At 60.9% G+C, this 22,016-nt stretch overlaps 1 protein-coding gene across 8 annotated transcripts; it reads left to right on the top strand.

Moving 5' to 3' along the window:
• Window positions 1-103: 103 nt before the first annotated feature.
• GIGYF1 (GRB10 interacting GYF protein 1) lies at window positions 104-20,129 on the top strand. 8 transcript variants are annotated; one of them, XM_067556076.1, is made up of 27 exons: window positions 110-221; window positions 8,536-8,729; window positions 9,188-9,256; window positions 9,389-9,466; window positions 9,871-10,000; window positions 10,520-10,615; window positions 10,810-10,921; window positions 11,137-11,245; window positions 11,323-11,363; window positions 11,658-11,870; window positions 12,206-12,426; window positions 12,761-12,896; window positions 12,998-13,189; window positions 14,094-14,233; window positions 14,479-14,638; window positions 15,055-15,221; window positions 15,695-15,810; window positions 16,025-16,129; window positions 16,481-16,581; window positions 16,663-16,745; window positions 17,072-17,200; window positions 17,588-17,752; window positions 18,151-18,326; window positions 18,442-18,599; window positions 18,832-18,995; window positions 19,089-19,227; window positions 19,687-20,129. In XM_067556076.1, the coding sequence occupies exons 4-27, from the start codon at window positions 9,432-9,434 to the stop codon at window positions 19,737-19,739; spliced, it is 3,141 nt and encodes a 1,046-aa protein (XP_067412177.1). In that variant the 5' UTR covers window positions 110-221; window positions 8,536-8,729; window positions 9,188-9,256; window positions 9,389-9,431; the 3' UTR covers window positions 19,740-20,129. The 8 variants fall into 8 exon arrangements, with proteins under 8 accessions (XP_067412131.1, XP_067412177.1, XP_067412162.1 ...); XM_067556061.1 differs by having other exon boundaries at window positions 12,998-13,207; window positions 16,022-16,129; XM_067556030.1 differs by having other exon boundaries at window positions 104-221; window positions 8,539-8,729; window positions 12,998-13,207; window positions 16,022-16,129; window positions 18,832-19,227.
• Window positions 20,130-22,016: the final 1,887 nt, after the last annotated feature.

The following is a 22,016-nucleotide window of genomic DNA, read 5'->3' as shown; positions in this document are numbered from 1 at the left end:
CGTGACGCGCCCGCCCCCTCCCGCTCGGGTCGGGGCCTCCCCCCGACCCCCCCCGCGGGCTCCCCCGTCACGTGACGCGGCGCGGCGCCGCCATCTTGGTACAAACACAAACAAGCGGCGAGAGGCGGCGGCGGCGGCGGAAGCGGCGAGAGACCCGGAGCCCCCGGCCAGGGCCCCCCCCGGCCCCGCCCCGCCAGGCCCCGCCCCCGCCGGGCGCCGCGGTGAGACCCGGCCCCCCTCGCCCTGCTCCGCCCCCCCCGGGCCTGGGCCCCGTCGCCATGGAGATCCCGTGGGGGGGCCCGTAGCCCCCGTCTGCCCGCCCCGGGCCTGCCCCTCCCCCAGATGCCCCCCACGTGGGGGTTTCTTTGGGAAGGGGGCTGCTGTCCCCCCCTCCTCCTACTCCATGTTCCCAGCATGCTTTGCACCAGAGGGGGGGTGGCCCCTCCCCCCCAGGCCGGGTGGGGGGGCTGGAGCGGCTCCCCGGTGCGGGGGGAGAGTCTGGTGCCACCCCACTCCTGTGGAAATGCCCCATGGCAGCAGGAGCCCCCGTGCCTGCCCCCCCCCCCCCGTGGCACGCTGTGGGGACCCCGGATCGGGACCCCCTCTCTGGGGTCGGCTTTGTCCCCCCTGCCTCGTCACCCGGCTGGTGGATGCAGGGGAGGCGCTGGCGTTTCTGTGCGCCCCCCCCCCCCCCCCATTTCTTGCTTTGCAGGCTGTGCTGCATCAGGGTCTGGGGAGGGCCGTCTCGTCTTGGGCCTCCTGTCCCTGGCGCTCGGGCCAGCCGCTGCCTGTTGGACTGGATCCCACGAACCCAGGCCTGTCGTGTCAGACGTTAGGGCCCCCTCCATTGTGGGGGGCGGGAATGAAACGTGCCTCGAGCTGTTTGGGGCTGTGAGTGCGGAGAGGGCCAGGCTGCTGCTCATTCTGGGGGGGCAAATGCCCGGTGCAAATAAAGCACAGATTTTTGACCCTTGGGACGATGCACCACGGGTCTGGGTGGGTGCTCCGTTTTTAGACCCAGATGGACTGTTTTCCTAAAAGATCTGCTCTGGGAATTACTTCAGGGCACTTCTCTGACTTAGATGTTCTCAATGGGACCTTCTGGCCTTGGACTCTGTCTGCGCCCAGCACTCCAGGGTCTGGGGCAGTTAACCTCTGTGCCCGCTGCCTCTAGCTACCTGCGGCAAATCTGAGGACTCTCAGGGTGTAAAAACTAGCTGCGGGTGCAAGGCGTCGAAAGAAGTGTGGCACGCTCTTGTAGCACTGCATAATACCTTGGCACGGGAGTTGGCGCTGAATGGATTGTAAGAGCACGCACAGCTTGCGCTCAGGGTTCAGGGGGAGCCCTGTTAATAAAGTGTTAGAGCTGCGCTGTCCTGCCCCGCGATGGAGTTCGGGGGGGCCCCGGCTGTGCCAGTGGCTGCACAGCCCCCCACTGACCGAGATCGGGGGCTTGTCTGCTGGGCCAGGTGCTGCTCACATGCAAAAAGCTATTCCCTGCCCCATAAAGCTTGGCCTAGACAAAGGCAAAGGGGGAGACTGAGGCACAGCGAAGGGAAAGCGATCATGCATCAGGTAGCGGTGGTGGAGCTGGGGAGGGAACCCGGGAGCCTGGCTGCTAGTGCAGCCTTGCTGCTTCCTCTGTGCTGGGTGCTGCACAAACAGGTGTCTGAAGAGCTTACAGTCTGGTCCCCACTGATGGTTCTGAGGTCCAGTGAGTTTAAAAGGAAGAGTAAGTTTTGGCTGGCGTGAGATCCTGTGCTCACGTTGCCTCTACTTCGCTGCTGTAGTGCCTGTAACCAGACCCCAGTGGGGATGAGGTTTGTTAGGTCTGTTCCTTCTATGTACAGCTGGGGGGAATTGAGGCACGGCCACTGGGCGTCTGCAGCTGGGCCGGGATTAGACCTCGGCGCTCGGTCTCCCAGCCTTGTGCTGTGAGCACCACGTTTCAGTGTTGTCAAGGAGGCCGGAAATGCGATTTTTAAATCCGAACTGGGGCTGGGCTCACAGTTAAGAGGTGACTTGCAGTCACTAATGCGGCGGAGAGATCTCTCCAAGGGCACCTTATCCGGGAGGTGAGGGTGATCCAGTGATTGGGAGCTGACACGAGACAAATTCAGGCTGGAAACAGGTTGCGGATTTGTTCTAGGGAGGGAAATGAACCCAGGAACGCGGTAGATTCTCATTCGGGATTGAGGGTGTCTTTTGAAAAGGTGCGCTCAGCATCAAGCAGAAATTGTAGGCTTGAGACAGGACTCCTGGGGTGAATGATATCTGATGCATGCTATATGCGTGGTCGGACAAGACGATGGAATGACCTGGCCTTAAAATGTATGAAAGTTCATCAGTCAGGAGCTGGCGCAAGACGTGTCTGTTATAACTGTGTCTATGTGTTAGCTGGGAAACGGACGCGGGATAGTGTAGTGGGAATACAAAGGGTTCCAGAGAGGGTGAGATTGGCCAGGGATGGGGGTCTGAGTTAAGGGTGCCCTTGGCTGGGGATCGGGGTCTGAGTTAAGGTTGTCAGGGAACTTCTACTCAGTTCATCTAGGTGTAAATTTGAATAGGTCCTCATTATTAATCTTGTTCGTTAAGATGGTCCCACTCTTGATCAGAGGAACTCCCTTGCGAAAGGTGCTGTACAGACACTAAGCAATAGATGGTCCCTGCCTTGAGAGCTGGCAATCTGATTAGACCAGACAGACTCAGGGTGGGGGAAGGCGTCTTGCACGCAGACAGAGTGAACGAAGTGAGGGCAGCAAATGTGGTAGTGCCACGATTTCTTTGGAGGTGGGTTTAGTTGGGAGGGGATCAGCGAAATGGCAAAGGAAGCAGAGATGGGTTAGAGTTAAGGCCGTTATGCTTGTGTGAACTGCGTGTTTCAATTGGGCTGGGGATACGGATCAGCGTTAAGGCTGTTTATTTTTTTTATAATGTGCCAAGATTCATGCGCTACTATTAACAGGCTTGGAAGGTTAGATTTTTATTATAAATGACTGTAAACGTCACCTTCATGGGACACAGGCAACCCAAGGAAAAATATTTCCATGGCTAGTTGAAATTTACAGACAGGCAAAGTAAGAAGATGCTGCTTGGGAGCTGCTTCTTAAATCAAACTAGGTTCTCAAGCAGCATTTTTCTTCTTTGCCTATCTGTAAATTTCAGTGATCGATGGAAATATTTTTTCCATGGGCACCTGTCTCCTGTGAAATTGAAGTCTGGTTTGACCTGTGACATTGACAACTTGTGTTCTACCAGTTATAAAGATTTAGCTTTTTGAATTTCTCTGTGTTGTAAGTAAATAAATACTGACTGGCCCCCTCTGAATTTCCTGCAATTGTGAAAATTTAAATCGATTAAAACCAAAAAAAGGCTCGAAACCCATAATTTTGCGCAATGGTGAAAATTTAAATGGACAAAAATCAAAGTAATACTTCAAAATAAACTCTCCATCTGAATTTAAACGCTAGTTCCTCATCAGTAATGTTTGGTGTATGTCTAGGCTAAGCCGAATTCAGTTTTTACTTTATTTCGATGGATAATATCAATGTTTATTTTAGGGCATTCTAAAATATTGTATTGATTTAAATTCACAGTTGATGGGAAATTATGGGAGGAAGGTGTCAGGCAGTCATTATTTAATGATGGTAAACATTGAGATTCAAAAAGTAAAAGCTTTATAACTGTTAAAACACATTGTCAGTATTGCATGTCAAGACACAAATTCTAAGAAGTTTTCAAGGAGCATTTTTCTTATTTTGCCCGCCTAAATTCCTGTCCTCAGTGGAAATATTTTTTCATGGGTTTGCATGCATACGGGGAAATGGATGTTTACCAACATTTACTGGTTGAAATCAAACCCTCCCAAGCCTATGTACATAGAACAAAGATTCAGGGTTACTTTTTAACGGTCTGGTGAATGGATTTGCTCTTTAACCTTGAAGAGCTGCCGTTAGCTACTTGGGATCGCAACCTGATTTGTGTTTCACTGGCAAAGTGATGCTAATGCCAGAGGAATTGCCCCTCTGGACAGTTTTTACAAAAGCTCTGCTGTAGTTCAACCAGAAATTAATGCAGGGGGCTTCTCTGGCCTGCGTCACCCAGGAGATCAGGCTAGATCGGTGATACTGGGACGGGGGCTCACGAGTTGCGAGTGGTTCTTCCGTGTCTCTCTTGTGGCTCTTTGGATGCATGATGTTAAAACCCTGTGTGATTTCATTATTAACCAGGTTAGGGTTAATCAGGAGGCTTTGACTAGGTTATTAACCAACTGTAGTTGATAAACTAATACTTAGTCTTTTTGCTGTGAGAATCATACCTAGATATAACTAAGTATTTCCCTTCTCATGCTGTTTAAATAAGAATATATGATGTTATAGTAAATGAAACAATGAATTCCCACTGCTGTGGCTTTTTTGGGTAAGGTTGATCGCTCCTTTGGCTCCTGAATTGCTGAGGTCTGAGTGTCACTGGTGTCTATGAATCTACTTCATAACAGAGTCCTGGTCTTGAACCGCTGTGCTGGACGTTGTACAAAGTCCCCATCCCAAAGGCTTGGCTGTCTAAGGATAAGACAAGAGATAGCAGCTACACAGAAACAACGGGACGGCGTTACCCAGCCTATGATGGGCAGGGGTCCCAGCACACCAGTAGCCTGTGCACCGTTGAGTTTTTTTGCTAAGTGTCATGCTTGGGTGTGAAGAGGCTCTGTGGGTGTCCACGGGAAGTGTGGTAGAAAGGATGAAGAGGGTCTCTTGAAAGTGTAACTGGTGAGCGATGGAGACTGGTACCATTGGCCCAGTGAGTGTTATCAGTTGGGTAGGGGCTCAGCCGTGAAGGGCTGGAAAAGCAGACAGGTATCTTACGTTTGAGGCGATGGAGAAATGGGAGCCAGCAGAGGGACGCAGAGAGAGACAGGGACGGGGTCAAAGTGGCAGGCTAGGAAAAGGAGCCTTGTGAATGGAGCAGGGCAAGAGGCACTTGTCAAGGCCTGAGGATGCTGCTGTGAGTGAGGTGCTGGAGGCATTAGCTGTGTGGATGGAAAAGAAGGGCTGGGGAGTGGAGGTGCTTTTCCTGGAGGTGCCCAGTCAGGCGTCGGGTGCTGGGTGCAGCCTCGACAAACAGATTCTGCCCTGGAAGGACTCACAATCAAAGCGGTCTGGTCGTTATTGAGCCGTGGCCCTGGACTGGTGCTGATGGGAGTGACCTATAAATATTTACCAGACCGTGGCATGGGCCATTCTCCATCACTCGGGGTCTTTTCAACCCAGATCTTCCTAATTCAACCCAAAGTTCCGGGTTTGTGGCTGGCTGACATTCGCTTGTGGGGCGCCTAGATTGAGACAAGGTGGGTGAGGTGGTATCTTTGATTTGGACTGTCTCTGACTGGATCAGCTTCTGTTGGGGCAAGGGACAGAGCTTCACAGAGCTCTTCAGGTCTGGGCCGGGAAGGAAACTAGCTAAATCCCAGTTGGGTTAGTAGATTGTTAAGCAAAAGTGGTTTACCCACATTGTGGGAGACCAGCTGAAACGAAGTGGGCAATTAAGGGTTGGCAGGTGGTGGGATGTGTGAGAAATTATTGTGATGAGCCATAAAACCAGTGTCCGAGCCCCTGATTTTTAGTGCCTAGCTGAGTTAGGAATTGAAGTTCCCGGGCTCGCCTTCTGAGGGTGGTGTGCAGGTTGCCTTTGAGGACTGGGCGGTCCATTGTGGAGCGATGGCTTTGTGAAAAGTGTTTCCCCGCTGGTGCTGGGGGGCTATTTTTTGGGGGATGAGTTCATTGGAGAGGGTATGATTGCCTGGTTTCACCCAGGTAGTGTTACTGGGGGATTGGAGGCGCTGGGAGAGTTGCACCGCATGTTGGGGTCTGGATGGCTAGGACCCATGGCTCTTGAAAGGTGTGTTGCGGGGATTTGTCTTCTGGCCTTATAGACTCTATGAGATCTAGTCTGACCTCCTGTATCACCCCAGCTGGAGAATTTCACCCAGTTACCTCTGACTGAGTCCCAATACCTTTTGTGCTTGGCTAAAGTGTCTCCCAGAGAGGCCTCTGGGCTAGATCTGAAGCCACCGAAGGGAGAATCCACCACCACTCCAGCACTTCCTCGCGAAATCGGTGCTGCCTTTATCATTTGAATGTGTCTGACTTTAGCTCCCAGCCGCTGGTGCTGCTTCTTGGTCTGTCTTTCTCCACTAGGGTAAAGAGCCCTTGAGTACCTGTCGAAGGTACTTACATGCGGCAATCCAGTCACCTTGTGATCTGCTAAGCTTAAGTCTGTCACTGCAAGGGATTGATTTCCAGCCCTGGAGTATTTTTGTGGTTCTTCTCTGCCCCGTCTCCAGTTCATTCACATTCCCTTTAAAAACGTGGACCCCAGAACTGGACCCAGTATTGCTGGATCACTCTCACCAAAGCTGCATGCCAGGGGAACATTGCTCCCTGCTCCTCCTTCTCTTGGAGCTCTAGATCCCCAAACCAGAAGTGATCGTCGGGATCTTCTGATCTGATCCCCTGTGAGACACGGGCTGGACAATTTCCTGCACTTCATTTCTGGTTGAACTGTAGCAGATCTTGTAGAAAAAACCATCCCATCTTGATCTGAAAATGGCTAGCGAGAACCAGTCGGTCGTGGTGTGAGTTGAATGCGGCACTCGCCGTGCCGGGGGCTGCGTGTACGGTCGCTGCCCCCGAGAGATTCCAATCTGCTTGCTAAACTTGAGTAAATTTCAGAGAGTGTTGGCGGGGCTGGATGAGAAGGAGCTGAGCCACTGTGTGTGGGAGAGTATCTTCCTAAGAAGAGGAGCCGTCCCGCTGGCTCTTGGGTTGACGAGTCTGAAAACTCTCTGGGGAAACGAAGTTGATGCGGCTTCGATGGTCTGGGGCATGTTGGCTGTCGGCGTAATGCAGCATAGTGTGGGGCAAGCTCAGATCTGCTTTATTAGCCTCTTAGCCAGATGTTGATCGGGAGTTGTTCAGGATCCGATTCTCGGGAATGCTTTGGCTCCGGGATTATTTCCGTGTGCTCCGATTGTGCCTCGGATCCCCAGCCAATCAATGCCCCTTGTGCCAGGCGCTGCCCTGACGCACGGCCAGAGACGGATCCTGCCCCGATCTTGGTTTGGTGGGCCTGCGTGGGGCCTGGAATAATGCCGCTCCCCTGCTCTCGGTGGGGGGAGGATTGGTGGAGTGTCAGGTGGGCGTTGCTGCGAGACAAACACCCAGCCGGTAAAACCCCCCCAGGTCGGTGGCTCGGAGGGGCTGCGGATTGGAAATGATGCTGCAGTTTCTAGTTCCTGGGGATTTGCCTCTAAACAGTTCTGACCAAAGTGGGAATGCTGATGTTTGTGAGTGGGGGAGCGGAGTGTAGTGGTTAGAGCAGGGAGGGGCTGGGAGCCAGGACTCCTGGGTTCTCTTCCCAGATTTGGGTGGGGAGTGGATCTAGACCCCCCCCTTCCTTCCCGGGGCTGGGGAGAGAACCCAGGAGTTCTGGCTCCCCAGTTGCCTGTATCTCTCCCAGCAGTGGATTCCCTGAAATGGACAGGTGGGATCAGCTCTCCAGACGCTCCCCACAGCAGCCAGGCGATTGGAGAGTATTTTTAACCATTCGCACCACACGCAGCCGAGCGCTCGCCATAATCTGCTTCCTTGGCCTTTCGCTGAGGGGAAGGGAGGGGCTGGGGGGGGGAAATGGCCCCCTCCCATCCGACCCCTGCATTCCTCCTCAGACAACTGCACATGCTTCCTGCCCTGGCCAGAGTCAGGAGAGAACCCAGGCGTCCTGGCTCTCAGTCCCCCTTGCTCTGACCACTGACCCCCCCTCCCCTCCCAGAAGTGAGGCCAGTGCTGTAATGGATTGGTGCCAGGGGGGCTGGGTTCTATACACTGTGCTGGGAGGGGGGTGGGGTGGGGGTGAGGGACCGGGAGGCAGGACTCCTGGATTCTCTCCCCGGCTCTGCCCACCTGACCCGCGGTTAGGTGTTTTTCCGTTAACTCCGTCATGGCCCTGCCAGTGGATTGGCCCCTCTGCCCGTTGTGGTTTGCCGCAATCTTGACATGTGGCTCCCCCAGCAATAAGCCTGGGTGTTGTGCAACCCCCGGCGTGGGGTGGGGGGGGCTAGGCACACTGGGGTGCAGCCCTTCCGGGCCAGGCCAGCGGGCGTCTGTCACAGCCAGGCTTCAGATGTGGGGGCGGGGAGCCCGGATGCTTGGGTTCTGTCCCCGGCTCTGGGAAGGGAGTGGGGTCTGGTGGGTCAGAGCAGGGGGGGCTGGGAGCCAGGACTCCTGGGTTCTTTCCGGAGCCATTGGTGATGGTGGGGCAAGGACAGGGCTATAGAAGCCCCACGGTCTCATGCCCTCCAGTGGCTGTGATGGGAACTGTTCCACTGTATGTCCTAAGCCCTGTATTGCTGACAGGAGAATCGCCTCCATCCCCCGTGCTGGGGCCACTCTCTGCAGGGTCCAGGGGTCTGAGCCCAGCACTGTTCCGCCCCCCCCCCCCATCATCGTGTGGACTAATGCCCCCCTCTTTCCCCAGCAGCTCTTCCCAATGTGAATTCGGCTTCCGACTCTGTCGTGGGGGAGGCCGACCCACCGGCCGGATCAGCGCCCCTGCCCGCCCCCTGCTCTGCTAGCAACCCGGACAGACGGGCGGACACTGATTCCTCTGCCCCCTCCCCTCGGAGATCCCCAGCCCCGGTGCACTCGGACCAGCGAGCCACTGTCGTCTTGGTGAGAAACTTGGGGCGTGGGGGGACCATGCACACTGAACCCAGGCGTCCTGTCTCCCAGCCTCTCCCCCGCTCTAACCACTCAACCCCACTCCCCTCCCAGCGGCGGGGATCGCACCCAGAAGTCCTGGCTCTCTCCCTCTCCTCCCCCCCGATCTGTGTTGGGAGGTGAGCCTGATTTCTGAGGGAGGTGTACGGAGGATTCGGGGGCCCAGTTTGGGCAGGGCTGGGCTGAAATGGATCTGTGTTTTGGGGGGCTGAGGGAGGTGGCCAAGAGGTTCCCCTGCCCTTTACCCTTTAGTGCTTTCCCACCATGGGGCTCTCCCCTTCTCAGCCCCACCCACAGCTGATCTGTGCGGGGAAAGCTGGGGCGAGGGATGGGCTGGAAATGGGGCGATGGGGGGGTAGTCCTTGATCCTTACCCCCCCCCCCCCCCCCCGTTCTGTCTCCTGGCTGCAGGTTCGCAGTGCTTAGAGCTGCCGTGGGCCCAGCCGTCCGTGGTGAGGGGCGTGGGGCTCTAGCCTATAGGTAAGGCTGGGCGAGGGACGGAGCCCTGGAGGCCTGTAACAGATGGTCAGTGGTGGGGTTGTGGGGGGGGGACAGAGTGGTGGGACGGCGGCGCCGAGCCTTTCATCGCTGGCTTTTGTCCCTCGCTGCCAGGTCATAGGAGAACAGACACTAAACCCGCCGCGCGCCGGGGGAGATGGCCGCGGAGACGCTCAATTTTGGACCGGAATGGTGAGCGTGGGGCGCTGGGGGGCAGGAGCAAATGGAGGGAGCAGGGGATCCTCAGAGAGCCACAGACCCTGCTTTGCCCTTAACATCCGGGAAAGAAGGGGATAAGGGACCCCGAGACCCTGCCCCCCAAGCTGGGGTAGAACCCAGGAGCGCTGGCTCTCAGCCCCCCCCCCCCCCCCCGCTCTGACCGCTAGACCCCACTCCCCTCCCAGAACTTGGGGGAGAACCCAGGCATCCTGGCTCCCAGTCCCTCCTGCTCTAACTCATTCTGGCTTAAGCAAAAAGCCGCCCTTAGAAGCTCCTCTCTGGCCAGACACCCCTGCAGCCTCGCCCTACGTCGGCAGCCTCGGCGTCTGGAGCCTGGCCCTGCGTCGGGGCTGACCGTCCATCTGTCCTGCCTCCAGGCTCCGCGCGCTGTCCAGCGGGGGCAGCGTGGCCTCCCCCCCACCCTCTCCTGCCATGCCAAAGTACAAGCTCGCTGAGTATCGCTATGGCAGAGAAGAGATGTTAGCACTTTATGTCAAAGAGAACAAGGTCAGCACTGCGCCGGCTGCGCCTGGGGGGGATCAGAGACTGGTGGGGGTTGGCTGCTGGGGGTGGGGGACTGTCCTGTTGGGGGCGGGGTGCAGGTTGCCCAGTGGGGTACCCTGCAACGAGTCTTGCTGTGTGTGGGGTGTTGGGGTCTGGATTTGGGGCTGCCTGGGCCACCCCAGGGGCTCCCTTTGAGGGTAGCTGAGGGGTTGTGTGCATCCCAAGTGAAGGCCCCGTGTCTTCTGCCGTGGGGGTGGGGGGGATGGACACCCTGCTCTTGGGGGGCTGGTTCTCTTCAGCCTCCCCAAGAGAGGTGGGACATGCTCCTAAATGCCTGCGATCTCCCCAAGGAGGGGCCGAAATCGCTGTCTGTTTCCCTGGGTAAGAAGCGCCCCCTGATTGTTTGTGATGTGGGGGGAGGCGGGGGGTCACACGTGCAAGCGCCCCCTGGCCCGGGGGGGCGGGCGCGACGAAGCCCGCATGGTCGGTGGGTCCCCTCAGCTGCTCTCTGCCCCGGCCCAGGTCCCAGAGGAGATCCAGGACAAGGAATTCGCCGCCATTCTCCAGGAGGAGCCATTGCAGCCGCTGGCGCTGGTGCCGCTCACGGAGGAGGAGCAGGTATGGTCTGGGGGGAGCCCCCAACCGTGATCCGGGCCCCCCTGCGCCAGGCAAACGTGCTCACCTTTCGCTAGCACCCGGCCAGCCCCAGCAATGGGGCGTGGGGCCTTTCCCCTCTAGGGGGCGCGGGCGCCAATCTGGAGCAGGCCCTAGTGATCTGCCTGTGCTAACCCCTCCGCCCCCCTCTGTTCCAGAGGAATTTCTCCATGTCTGTGAACAGCGTGGCGGTGCTGAGGCTGATGGGAAAAGGAGGCGGAGCCGCCCCCGCGGGAGTCTCCCGTGGGAGAGGCAGTACCCGGAGTCGAGGTATCTAGGGGGAGAATTGGGAGCGCTGGGGCCTGGGCCCCAAGATCTGGTGGGGGGAGGGGGAAGGGGAGCTGATGGGGGGGCAGCTGGATGAGTGAGGACCGGTGGGGGGGCTGCACCTCACTCGCCCCCCCTTGGCATGCCAGGAGCCCGGGAGGGGGCAGGCTGGCCCGGAGGAACCCTGCACCCTGGCTCTCAGCTCTCTCTCTCCGCAGGCCGGGGCCGTGGCGACAGCGGCTTTTACCAAAGAAGCCCGGAGGAGGCAGAGGGGGCATTCGGGCGTGGGGGACGGGAGATCCACCGCAGCCAGAGCTGGGATGACAGGTGAGCGAGGGGCGCGCTGACCGGGGGCCCGTGGGGCGTGTGGGGGGCAGGCTCTGACCTCTTTCTCTCTCCGGCAGGGGGGAGCGGCGGTTCGACAAGCCGATCCGGCGGGATGGAAGTAGGTGTTTCCTTATTGCCTGGGGGGGTGGGGTGTAACAGCTTGGCTGGGGGGGGGCCGTCTGCCGGGGACCCTACAGTCACCTCCAAGAATTGGGGGGCCCCATCAACACCCTGAGAAAGGGGGGATCTCCTTCCTTGTGCTCTGCTGGGGGGCTCCCCCCTTTGCTTAGCTGCTGCCCTGTAGGCAGGGCGGCCTCCCCCTCCCTGGTGGTTGGAGGTGGGGGCCACGTGACCCCCTGCGGGGCTGGGGTTGGCAGGCTCCCACTGATTGCCTCTGCCCCTCTGCCCTCAGCCCGGGCTCCCTTTGAGGAGGGGGCCCTGCCCCCCCGCAAGGACTACGCCCGCTCGGACAGCAACAACTGGCGGACGCTGCGGGAGGAGCACGAGGAGGAGGAAGAGGGGGGCGGGGGCGCTGGTCCCGCCCAGGCTGGGGTGGCAACAGGGGGCAGCTGGCGGCTGAGCGGGGGCCGGCGGGAGAGCGAGCGCTGGCGGTCGGCCAGCCCAGGTGAGCCCTGCCGGGACACCTGTCGGTTGAGGGAGGGGACTCGGGGGCTCCGCCCACTGGGGGTTGTGGGCATGGCATGGGAGGGCAGGCTGGGGGCGGGGCCTGTGGGGGGATGGGGTTGTGGGCGGGGCCATGGCAGGGCAGGCTGGGGGTGGGGCCTGTGGGGGGACCCTGCCCGGGATGGGGTTGTGGGCGGGGCCATGGCAGGGCAAGCTGGGGACGGGGCCTCTGGAGGAGGGGTTGTGGGCGGGGTTGGGAGCGTCCGTTGTGGCAGTCCAGCTCCCCCGGCAGTGGGGTGCCCCCACCCCTTGCTCAGCACACCCCTGCCCTCCCAGACGGCGCGCCCCGCTCGGCAGGCTGGCGGGAGCACGGCGAGGGCCGGCGGCGCAAGTTCGACTTCGACTTCCGGGAGCGGGAGGAGGAGCGTGGCGGGCGGCGGCACCGTGGCAGCGACGGCTTCGAGGAGGAGAAGGACGGGCTGCCCGAGTGGTGCATGGACGACGAGGACGAGGAGATGGGCACCTTCGACTCCTCCGGCGCCTTCATGCCCCTCAAGGTAGCAGCTGGGGTGGGGAGGGAACCCAGCCCCCCCTGCCCCGCCCAGACCCTGGGGAGGGAACCCAGGCATCCTGGCTCCCAGCCCCCTGCCCTAACCACTAGACCCTACTCCCTTCCCAGAGCAGCTCCCAGCCAGTCCCCTAGCCCGTGGCAAGTCACTGTCCTGCCCCATGGGGCAGCTTGTGCCAGCAGCTGTGGGCTGGGCTGCGGCGTGGCTAGGGCTGTGATAGGGGCCATGTGACCCAGGGTGGGATGCTCCCAGCTTGACCTCTCACTCCCCAAGCCCTGCCTCCTTGACCTATGACCCCCAAGCCCCGCCTCCTTTCTGACAGAAGAGCCCCAAGGAGCCAATCCCGGAGGAGCAAGAGTTCGACTTCCACCCGGTACTGGACGAGGATGGAGGGGCGGAGCTACCGGAGGATGGGCGGGCTGGGACCAGGGCTGGCTCCAAGGAGACCCTCGAGAAAGGTAGGGGGGTTCTGGGGGAGGGCGTCCACCTGGCTGGGGGGGACTCTGGAGGGGGCGCCCAGATGGTCACCCGTTCTCTCTTTGTCTCTCTCGCCCATCAGAGGGCAGGCAGGATCCCTTGTCGGCCCAGGAGGAGAAGCGACGTTCCCCGCCCGGTGCCCCCTGGCTGTCGGCTCCCCCCTTCGCCGCCGCTGCCGTAGGCTCTGCCCCTAGTGAATGTGAGAGCACCCTGCTGGGGGGCTCCGACCCCACTGCGCCCCATGGCGACAAGGAGCCAAAGCCAACTGCGGAAGGTACTGAGTGGTGTGGAGGTAGGGTGCCCCCGCCTCCCCCCGTGGCTCGAGCCTCTTAGACTTGGTACTGCCCTGTTCTCTCCACCCCACACACACACCCAGAATGCATTGCTCCCTTTGGGGCTGAGGGAGCTGAGCGATTTTCAGGGCTGTCTCTTCATCAGCCCTTCCCCCTCTGCCCTCCGTGGTGCTGCCTGAGTCTGCGGCAAGCCTGGCACGGTTGCTCCCTGCACTGCTCAGCTGGGCGTTCACTCTGAACCCTAGTGAGGGCACCCCACCTGCTTCTTGGGAGTGCAACACTGCCTGAGCCAGAAAGGACAGCTCCCTGGGCCCCTCCTCGACGGGGGCGTTCACTCTGAAGCCTACTGACGTCTCGGGTCAGCCCTGCTGATTTTAGCAGAGACTGTCTGCCTACCGGCATGTGCGGGGAGCCTGAAATGACAGCTCCCAGAGCGGCTGTGCCCCGCCTGTCTCAGCGGGCACGCTCGCTCTCAGACCTGGGTGCCCTGAGCAGCGCCACATCGCGCAGTGTCGGCACCCGCGCACTAGGACCCTGGCACCCCTGCTCCGTTCAGTTCAAAGGGCCCGGAAAACTCGCTTCCAAATGAGCTGACTTACTCGCATTTGCTCCCAACGTGCTCCTGCTCCGCCATCAGTACACTCCAGAGTGAACAACCCTGCTCCTGTGGTGCCCAGCCTGTGAACTCACACTTGCCTGGGGAGGTTGTCCTGGCCCAGTCTCTTGCCTTTGCTTAGGATCTCTCTAAAAGCGGGAGGGAGGTGGGGGGTCTGAGCCCCTTGGGGGAGGGAGGGGTAAAGAAGTCCCTGTTTTAGAGCTGTGAGATGCTGTGCTGGTGGGTGTCTGCGAGTGGCTTTGTGACCCCCCCCCCCCTTCCTTCCGCAGGGGACCCAGGCGTCCTGGGCCTCCCAGCACAGCTCAGCCCAGGCGCCGTCTCGACCCTCCCCCCCCCTTCCTCCATTGCCGCTGCTGAATTCTCCGTTGGGGACACTGAGGATGAGGATGGAATGAAGCATCTTCAGCAGGTGAGCCGGCCGGCCCGGACGCCTGGGTTCTCTCCCCAGCTTGGCAGGGGGATTGGAGTCTAGGGGGACAGAGCTGGGGGGTTGGGAGCCAGGACTCCTGGGTTCTCTGCCCCCCTGTTCCTGGCTGGGCTGTGGGGAAGAGAGCAGAGCCGGCCGCCGCACCAGGCGATGGCTGTGCTGCTCCCCCCTGCAGGGGTGGGGGTGCCCCATGGCAGGGCCTGCTCTTACCCCGGCTGCCCCCATAGGAAGCAGAGAAGATGGTGGCCTCACTCCAGGAGAGCCCCATGGATGAGGAGCGCTTCACCCAGGCCATCCAGGAGCCCCGCAACACGGCTGCCGCCCTACCCCTGTCCCACGAGGCTGCTATGAAGTGGTTCTACAAGGACCCCCAGGGGGAGATCCAAGGTGCGGGAGTGCGGAGGGGTTGTGGGTCCAGGGATGGGCTGTGTGTGGGGGTCACTGGGGTACCTGACCCCCCTTCTCGATTCTCTACAGGAACTTTGGGGCCGGCCTTGATTCCCGGGCCCAGATCCCCCAAACAGGGTACTGCCTGTCTGGCCCCGCGGCAGTGTTGCTCTTAAACTGCCGCACCGCTCCAGAGCTGGCCGCATCTCAGCACCAGGTCCCTGTATAACCAGCCACCCTGCCCCAGAGCCGGCCGCATCTCAGTGCCAGGTCCCAGGATAAGCAGCCACCCCACCCCAGAGGTGGCCTCATCTCAGTGCTGGATGAGGGATCCCATATAACCAGCTGCCCCGCCCCAGAGCTGGCTGCATCTCAGCACCGGGCAAGCGTAAACATGCTTTATTCTGCCCCCCCAGGGCCCTTCACGACGCAGGAGATGGCCGAGTGGTTCCAGGCCGGCTATTTCACCATGTCCCTGCTTGTTAAGAGGGGCTGTGACGAGGGTTTCCAGCCGCTGGGCGAGGTGATCAAGATGTGGGGAAGAGTGCCTTTCGCTCCAGGCCCGTCGCCGCCCCCCCTGCTGGTGAGCGGAGCCCCTCCCCACTGTGCTGCCCTGGGACCCGGGATGGGTCTCCCCCCTTTCCCTGGGCCAGGGGCGGGGTCTCGTCCGACAGGCAGCCCGTTTTGCAGTGTGCTGTAGATGCGGGCCCGGGGGGCCAGATATTGACTAATGGGGTCTCCAGCCTGGCAGACACTGTCCCCGTGCCCCCGACGGCGGGGAGCTGTAGCTAGACGGGTTCAGAGGGTAGCAGAAGCGCGGGGGGTCACTGACCCGCGGCGGGGTCTCCGTCGCTCGCTATTTTGAATCCCAACGGGATCCGCGCTGGGCGCGCGTCGGGGCGGGTCGCCAACCGGGCTAGCTGCATGGATCGCACCCACAAAGCGCCCCCCCTCCACGAAATCAGAGCCCCTCGTAATCGGGGTCCCGCGTGTAGGGGCTGGCGCTCGTCCCTGCGTGGGGCCCTGGCCAGCCCATCTCTGCCACTTGCTCTGCAGGGGAACTTGGACCAGGAGCGGCTAAAGAAGCAGCAGGAGCTGGCAGCGGCTGCCCTCTACCAGCAACTCCAGCACCAGCAGTTCCTGCAGCTCATCAACCGGTACCTGCCCGACAGGTAGGGCCCAGCCCGCTGGGCGTGGGGTGAGGTGGGGCCCTGGCCCCTTCCCCGGCCCCCCAGCCTGGGCAGGGCAGGGCGTGGGACTTGGGTCCGTCCCCCGGCCCCTTCCCCGGCCCCTATTGTTTTGGACAGGGCAGGGCAGGGCAGGGGGGCAATGGGGGTTGCCGGGGCAGGGGGCCCAGTAGCCACGCGGCTGCTCTCGTCCCAGCAGGCAGCAGTTCGCCCAGTGCGCGCTGCAGCAGAAGGTGGCCACGGGGGACCTGACGCAGCAGCAGCTCACGGCTTTCCTGCAGCAGCTGCAGGCGCTGAAACCCAGGTTAGTACCCCCCCGCCCCCCCGACGGGGCTAACCCCCCCCACGGGCCCAGCCCCCGCTCTTACTCCCACTTTCCTACCAATCACTCTCCAGCTGCCATCTACAGCGGGCTTGTGTGCAGTCTGACAGGCCAGGACTCCTGGGTTCTCTCCCTGGCTCCGGGAGGGAACAAGGTGGTGGTGAGATAAAGTGGGGGGGGGCTGGGAGTCAGAACTCCTGGGTTCTCTGCCTGCCTTATCCAGCCAGGACAGAGGCCTGGGATGGGCGGGGTGCCCAGGCTGCCGTGCGCTCTCCCTCCCCCTGGGGGCGCTGTGGGGGGCAGCACTGAGCGGGTGTCCTGACTCCCTTCCAGAGCCGGGGAGCAGAGCATGATGGCGGCGATGAGCAGATCCATGTCTGTGCCAGACACAGCGTCCCTGTGGGACACACATACCTCAGCTTCACAGCCCGCAGGTAAGGGGGTGGGTGGGGCGGGGGGCCGGGGTGGGGGGCCGGGCCGGGCCGGGCCAGGGCTGACGCTCGTCTCTCCCGCAGGCGGTGAGGCCAGCTTATGGGACATACCAATTAATTCTTCAACTCAGGGTCCAATCCTAGAACAACTGCAACTGCAGCAGAAAGTGAGTGACCTGCCCGTGGGGCAGCGGGCATGGGGCAGGCTGCTGCAGAGCGGGGGGCTGCCAACCTGGACGCCTGGGTTCTCGCCCTGGCTCTGGGACGGGTGGGCGGACAGGTGGGTTAGAGCTGTGGGGCTGCCAGCCCAGACGCCTGGGTTCTCGCCCTGGCTCTGGGATGGGGAGCAGGTGGGTTAGAGCCGGGGGGGCTGCCAGCCCGGACGCCTGGGTTCTGACAGGCGAGGGGGGCTGCGTGGGATCACAGCGCTGGCCGGGGCGGGACAGGTCTCTGCCCCCAGCCCCTCTGACCTGCCCACCCCCGGGTGCCACAGCTCCAGGAGCGGCGTGAGGCGGAACTCAGGGCTAAGCGGGAGGAGGAGGAGCGCAAGCGGCGCGAGGAGAAGCGGCGCCAGGAAGAGCAGAAGCGGCGCGAGGAGGAGGAGCTGTATCGGCGCAAGCAGGTGGGGGCCCTGCCCGAAGGCTCCCAGGGGGGTGATGCCCCCCCCACGCCCTGCCTGGAGAGCCAGACGCTCCCTGTCCTGGCCCCAGCCCCAGCTTGGAACCCCCTCGCCCCAGACGCCTGGCTTCTTTCCCTGGCTCTGGCAGGGCAGTGGGGGCTAGTGGTTAGAGCAGGGGGCTGGGGGCCAGGATGCCTGGGTTATCTCCCCTTTGACGCTCCTCTGTGCCTCAGTTTACCCCTCCAGTTTACGGGCCCGTGTCCAGTCTCCAGGGGGTGTGTGGGGCTCCTGCCCTAGGACAGGGGGGTGGGGGGGACAGGACGACCCTGGGTGTCTGAGGGGGGCCTTTGCTCGGACTCTCTGGCCCCCAGTAAGCCCCTGTCCCCGCAGTGCCGGCAGCAGGAGCTGGTGCTGAAGCTGCTGCAGCACAGCCAGGCGCAGGGCGCGGCGGCCTGGGCCGGGTCGGCCAAGCCGGGCGGGAGCGTGAAGGCCCTGCTGGAGCTGCAGGAGAGCGAGCGGCAGCTGCACAAACAGCAGCGGGCGCAGCAGAGAGCGGTGAGTGGCCCTGCCCCCTAGCCTGGCCCCACCCCTGCAGGGCAGGCCCCTCCCACCCCAGCCCTGAGCTCAGCCAGGCAGCCGCCCCCCCCCTCCGATGATGGCCCCGCCCCGTCGCGGCTCGGCAACCCCGAGCCCCCCACCCCCACCCCTTCATGGGAGCTGCCCCCCACATTCCCCCTGTGCCCCCCACCCAGGGGAAACCTCTGTCAGCCAGGGTCCCTGCTCATCCCTCATGAAGCAGGATCTTCAGGGGGCATCACCTGGATAACCAGCCGCCCTGCCCCAGAGGTGGCTGCATCTCGGTGCCAGGAGAGGGGTCCCCGTATAACCAGCCACCCTGCCCCAGAGGTGGCTGCATCTCAGGGCCAGCTACTGACCTGGCTCCTCCTTCCCAGCACGGGGGGCTCGGCATGAACAGCCTTCCCTCGCAGTGGGGCGCTGACTGCAGCCAGCTGTGGGGCAGCCACGACAAGAACAGCTCCATCAGCCTGTGGGAGGAGAGTGTGAAGAACGCCGGCCCGCACGCCAGGAACATGGGACTAAAGAACAGCCGCAGCAGCCCCTCCCTCGGGTGAGCCATGGGCCGGGATGGGGGGCACCGGTGGGCTGGGGGCGTGGGGCCATGGGGCAGGATTGGGGGGCACCAGGCTGTGCCCCAGGCTGCCTCTGACTCTTGCCCCGCACAGGGACGCCTACGGGGGGCCGGGCCGGCAGAGCCGCAAGAAGACGGACGAGGAGGAGAAGCTGCTCAAACTGCTGCAGGGCCTCAACCGGCCCCAGGATGGCTTCACCCAGTGGTGCGAGCAGATGCTGCATGCCCTGAGCACCTCCAGCAGCCTCGATGGTACGGAGCCTGGACGCCTGGGTCCTCTCCCCGGCTCTGGGGGGGCAGTGGGGGGGTCTGGTGAGTCAGAGCAGGGGGGGCCGGGAGCCAGGACGCAGGGTTCTCTCCCTGGCTCTGTTTCCCTGGGCTTCCCTCTTTGTGCCTGTTTCCCGCGGCCGCAGCTGCTCTGGTGTGGTGCTGTGGGGCCCGCGCGGCAGGGGGCTGGCTCTCACTGACCCCTGTATCCCCGCAGTGCCCACGGTGGTGGCATTCCTGAAGGAGGTGGAGTCCCCGTACGACGTCCACGACTTCATCCGCTCCTACCTGGGTGACACGCTGGAAGCCAAAGAGTTCGCCCGGCAGTTCCTGGAGCGACGTGCCAAGCAGAAGGCCGGCCCGCAGCGCCAGCAGCCGCAGGTAGGGGCGCCGCGCGCTCGCCGCTGGGGGAGGGGGGCACTGTGCGGCATGGGGCGGAGCTCCGCACTCACCCCACCCCTTCTGCCCCCCCAGGAAGCCTCGTGGCTTAGCTCTGCCAGCCTGACCTCCCCGTTCTCGGCCAGCCACGGCTCCAAGCCGCCCTTCGACAGCAGCCAGCCTGTGAAGATCAAGAGGAGGCCGGTCATACTGCATGCTGACCCCAGCATCCTGGGTAGGGGGGGCTGGGACCCAGGACGCCTGGGTTTTCTCCCCGGCTCTGGGAGGGGAGGGGGGCCTGGTGCGTCAGTGTGGGGGGTGCTTGGACCCAGGATGCCTGGGTTCTCCCCAGCTCTGGGGAGAGTGGGGCCTGGTGCATTGGGGGGGCTGGGAGTCAGGACGCCTGGGTTCTCTCCCCGGCTCTGGGAGGGGAGTGGGGTCTGGTGTATCAGAGGGGGAGGAGGGGCTGGGAGTCAGGATGCCTGGGTTCTCTCCCCGGCTCTGGGAGGGGAGGGGGGTCTGGTGCGTCAGAGTGGGGGGTGCTGGGACCCAGGACGCCTGTGTTCTCCCCAGCTCTGGGGAGAGTGGGGCCTGGTGCATTGGGGAGGCTGGGAATCAGGACGCCTGGGTTCTCTCCCCGCCTCTGGGCGGGGAGGGGCAGCCCTTTAACCCTTTGCCTCCCGCTTCCCCACAGGCTATTCGCTGCACAGCCCGTCGGGGGAGGTGGAAACCATTGACGACTACTGACGTCTCGTAGCAATAGCGAAATCTCTGCTGCCTTCTTAACCGATTCAGTCTTACCTGAATGTGCACTGCGAAAGGGCGGGGCGGCCACGCTGCACCCTCCCCCTTCCTCCCCCCCCCCGGCGCACGGGGCGCTGCGGGTGGTGGGGGGGGCGCGTCCGCGTGGGGCGGGGGCGCGAGCAAGCCGCCTTCGGAAGAGGAGTATGTGTGAGCACTTCTTTCTCCAACACACGAAGCACCTTAAATGCAACGCGTCAAAGCACTTTATCAAGACTTTTTACAAATGACTGATTAAAAAAACGCAAAAAGAAAAAAAAAAAAAAACAGATTTTTTTGGTGATTCTGGAGGAAATTTTTATATTAAAAAAAAAAAAAAAAAAAAAAAAAAAAAAACCTTAAAGAGACAGAGCGAGAGAAAAGGCCAGCGCCTGCTCCACGAGCCGCTGCTGCTGCAGGCGGGGGCGAGGGGCGCGGAGCCGTGGCAGCTCGAGGCCGGGAGGAGACTTACAAGAAAAGGACAAAAGTAACAAAACTTGAAGAAATGCACTTATCACGAGGGCGGCTTCTCTGTGGCGTTGGGAACCGGCCTCTCTGCGGCCGCCGGCGCAGCGCGGCCGGTGTAAATAGCGCTCCTTCCTCGCGGTTTCTTTTCTCTCCCCGAGAGGCCCTTCAGCGTTTTTTCTTTTTTCTGAAGCGTGTTTGAAAGTTGCACAACCGAGAAACGACCGACTTCCCCTCCCGCTCGCTGCCTCGCCCTGCCGGGTGCCCTGCCTCGGCGCCAAGAACCGCACGATAATGGCGGCTGACTGCGCGCACCAGAGCTGGGTGCTCTGCCTGCCAGCTCTCCTGTTACAAGTTCGCCGGTTCCCGTGAGCCTCGTCTACTCATCCGGCTTCGGGGGAGCTCCTCACGTGCAAGCTCTCCTGCCTTCCCACCGGCTCCTGTCACCCGGCCAAGCTTCCCGCCACGTCCTCTCCCCCGGCACAGGCTGGGCAGTTCCCGCCAGCTCCGCCATCTTGGATGGCTTCCTGCAAGCTCCCTGCAACAAGCTCCGCTGCCCCGGCTGGATTTTCCTCCACAAGCTCTGCCAGCAAAGCCAGCATCCTGTGAATGAACGGTCTCTGCCCCAGCCTGGCGCGCTTTCCCCCTCCCAGCCGCCTGGCAGATGATTTTCTGCACGTGGTTTTTTCCGGGGTTGAGATGCACTTTTTTTTTTTAAGCTCTCTGGGCATCTCGGTTATTTTTTAATTTTGCCTCCCCCTTTCACAATCCCCGTCCCCCCTCCCCGGGTGATTTTTTGACAGAGGCAGAAGCGTTTCTCGGCGTGTGGCGAACACGCCCTGCACTCATTTATGAATGTATCTTTGGACAAGAATTGGAAAGACGAAATCTGTGAGACCCTCCCCAGCACCGTTTCGCCCTCTCGGGGGAGAGATTTTTTCAAACAAGGAACAGGTGCATGTTCTTTGAGCGAGCCACCCCCCGAGAGGTGAGATTTCTCTCGCGCTGGCATGCGGCTGCACAGATTGCGGAGGGGAGGGTGAGTCGTTGGTTTTTAATTTGGGCTTGAATATTTTTTTTTTAATTGCATGTATGGATCTGTTGTTTCTTTGTTTACAGACCGTCTCTGGGGCGTTTTCTCATGGGACGGTGCCACTACAGGGTATCTTTCACAGTAAAAAGCTTCCCGAGCAGGAGACTTTTTTTTTTTTTTTTAATTTTTAATTTTTTAAATGTTTATTTTTCGTCTCGTAAGTATCACATTGGAAATCAGTTCGGTGGAGGGGAAGGAGTAAAGTTCTCCCATCCTGCGCACCAGCTCCCGCAGCAGAGACGATGGACTCCTCGAAGCCCTGGGTGGCAGTGTGTTCCTAAACCCTCTTGGTGGGAAAACCCAGGAAATGCTGGGGAAGGGCCGTTTCCCCTCCTGCGCTGTCGTCATTGGCCGTGAACGCCACGTTGAAGGTTTCACGCCGAGCTCTGCGCGAAGCTGGACGCCGGTTTCTTTCGGGGGCTCTTTCTTGGCTGGATTATGATTTTTTTTTTTTTTTTTTTTTTTTAAACCAGTTCAGCTTTGCAGGTTTAAACCAAACCTGTTGGGTTTCCGTTTGTTTTGTAGGGGGGTGGGGGGGCGTTATGAACTGTCAATCGACCAAATGGCAAAGATGCTTGTTTGGGGGGTTTTATTTTGGAGCTCCATGTGGAAGGTTGGTTCCCCCCCCCCCCCCCTTTTGGTTTGTTTCAGGGACCTCTTTGGTTTTGCTAGGCCCTACAACAAAT

The sequence above is a fragment of the Emydura macquarii genome, unplaced genomic scaffold (genome assembly GCF_026122565.2).
Source record: "Emydura macquarii macquarii isolate MOO-44397 ecotype Brisbane River unplaced genomic scaffold, CSIRO-AGI_Emac_v2 contig_306, whole genome shotgun sequence".
Taxonomy (NCBI): Eukaryota; Metazoa; Chordata; order Testudines; family Chelidae; genus Emydura; species Emydura macquarii.
This window is presented reverse-complemented; position numbering and strand designations above follow the sequence as displayed.

Coding starts and splice junctions, on each gene's coding strand:
- GIGYF1 (XM_067556030.1), top strand. CDS start 9,432: ATGGCCGCGGAGACGCTCAATTTTGGACCGGAATG. Junction 10,922..11,136: donor AGGCAGTACCCGGAGTCGAG/GTATCTAGGGGG, acceptor CTCTCTCCGCAG/GCCGGGGCCGTGGCGACAGC. Junction 15,811..16,021: donor AACCGGTACCTGCCCGACAG/GTAGGGCCCAGC, acceptor CTCTCGTCCCAG/CAGGCAGCAGTTCGCCCAGT.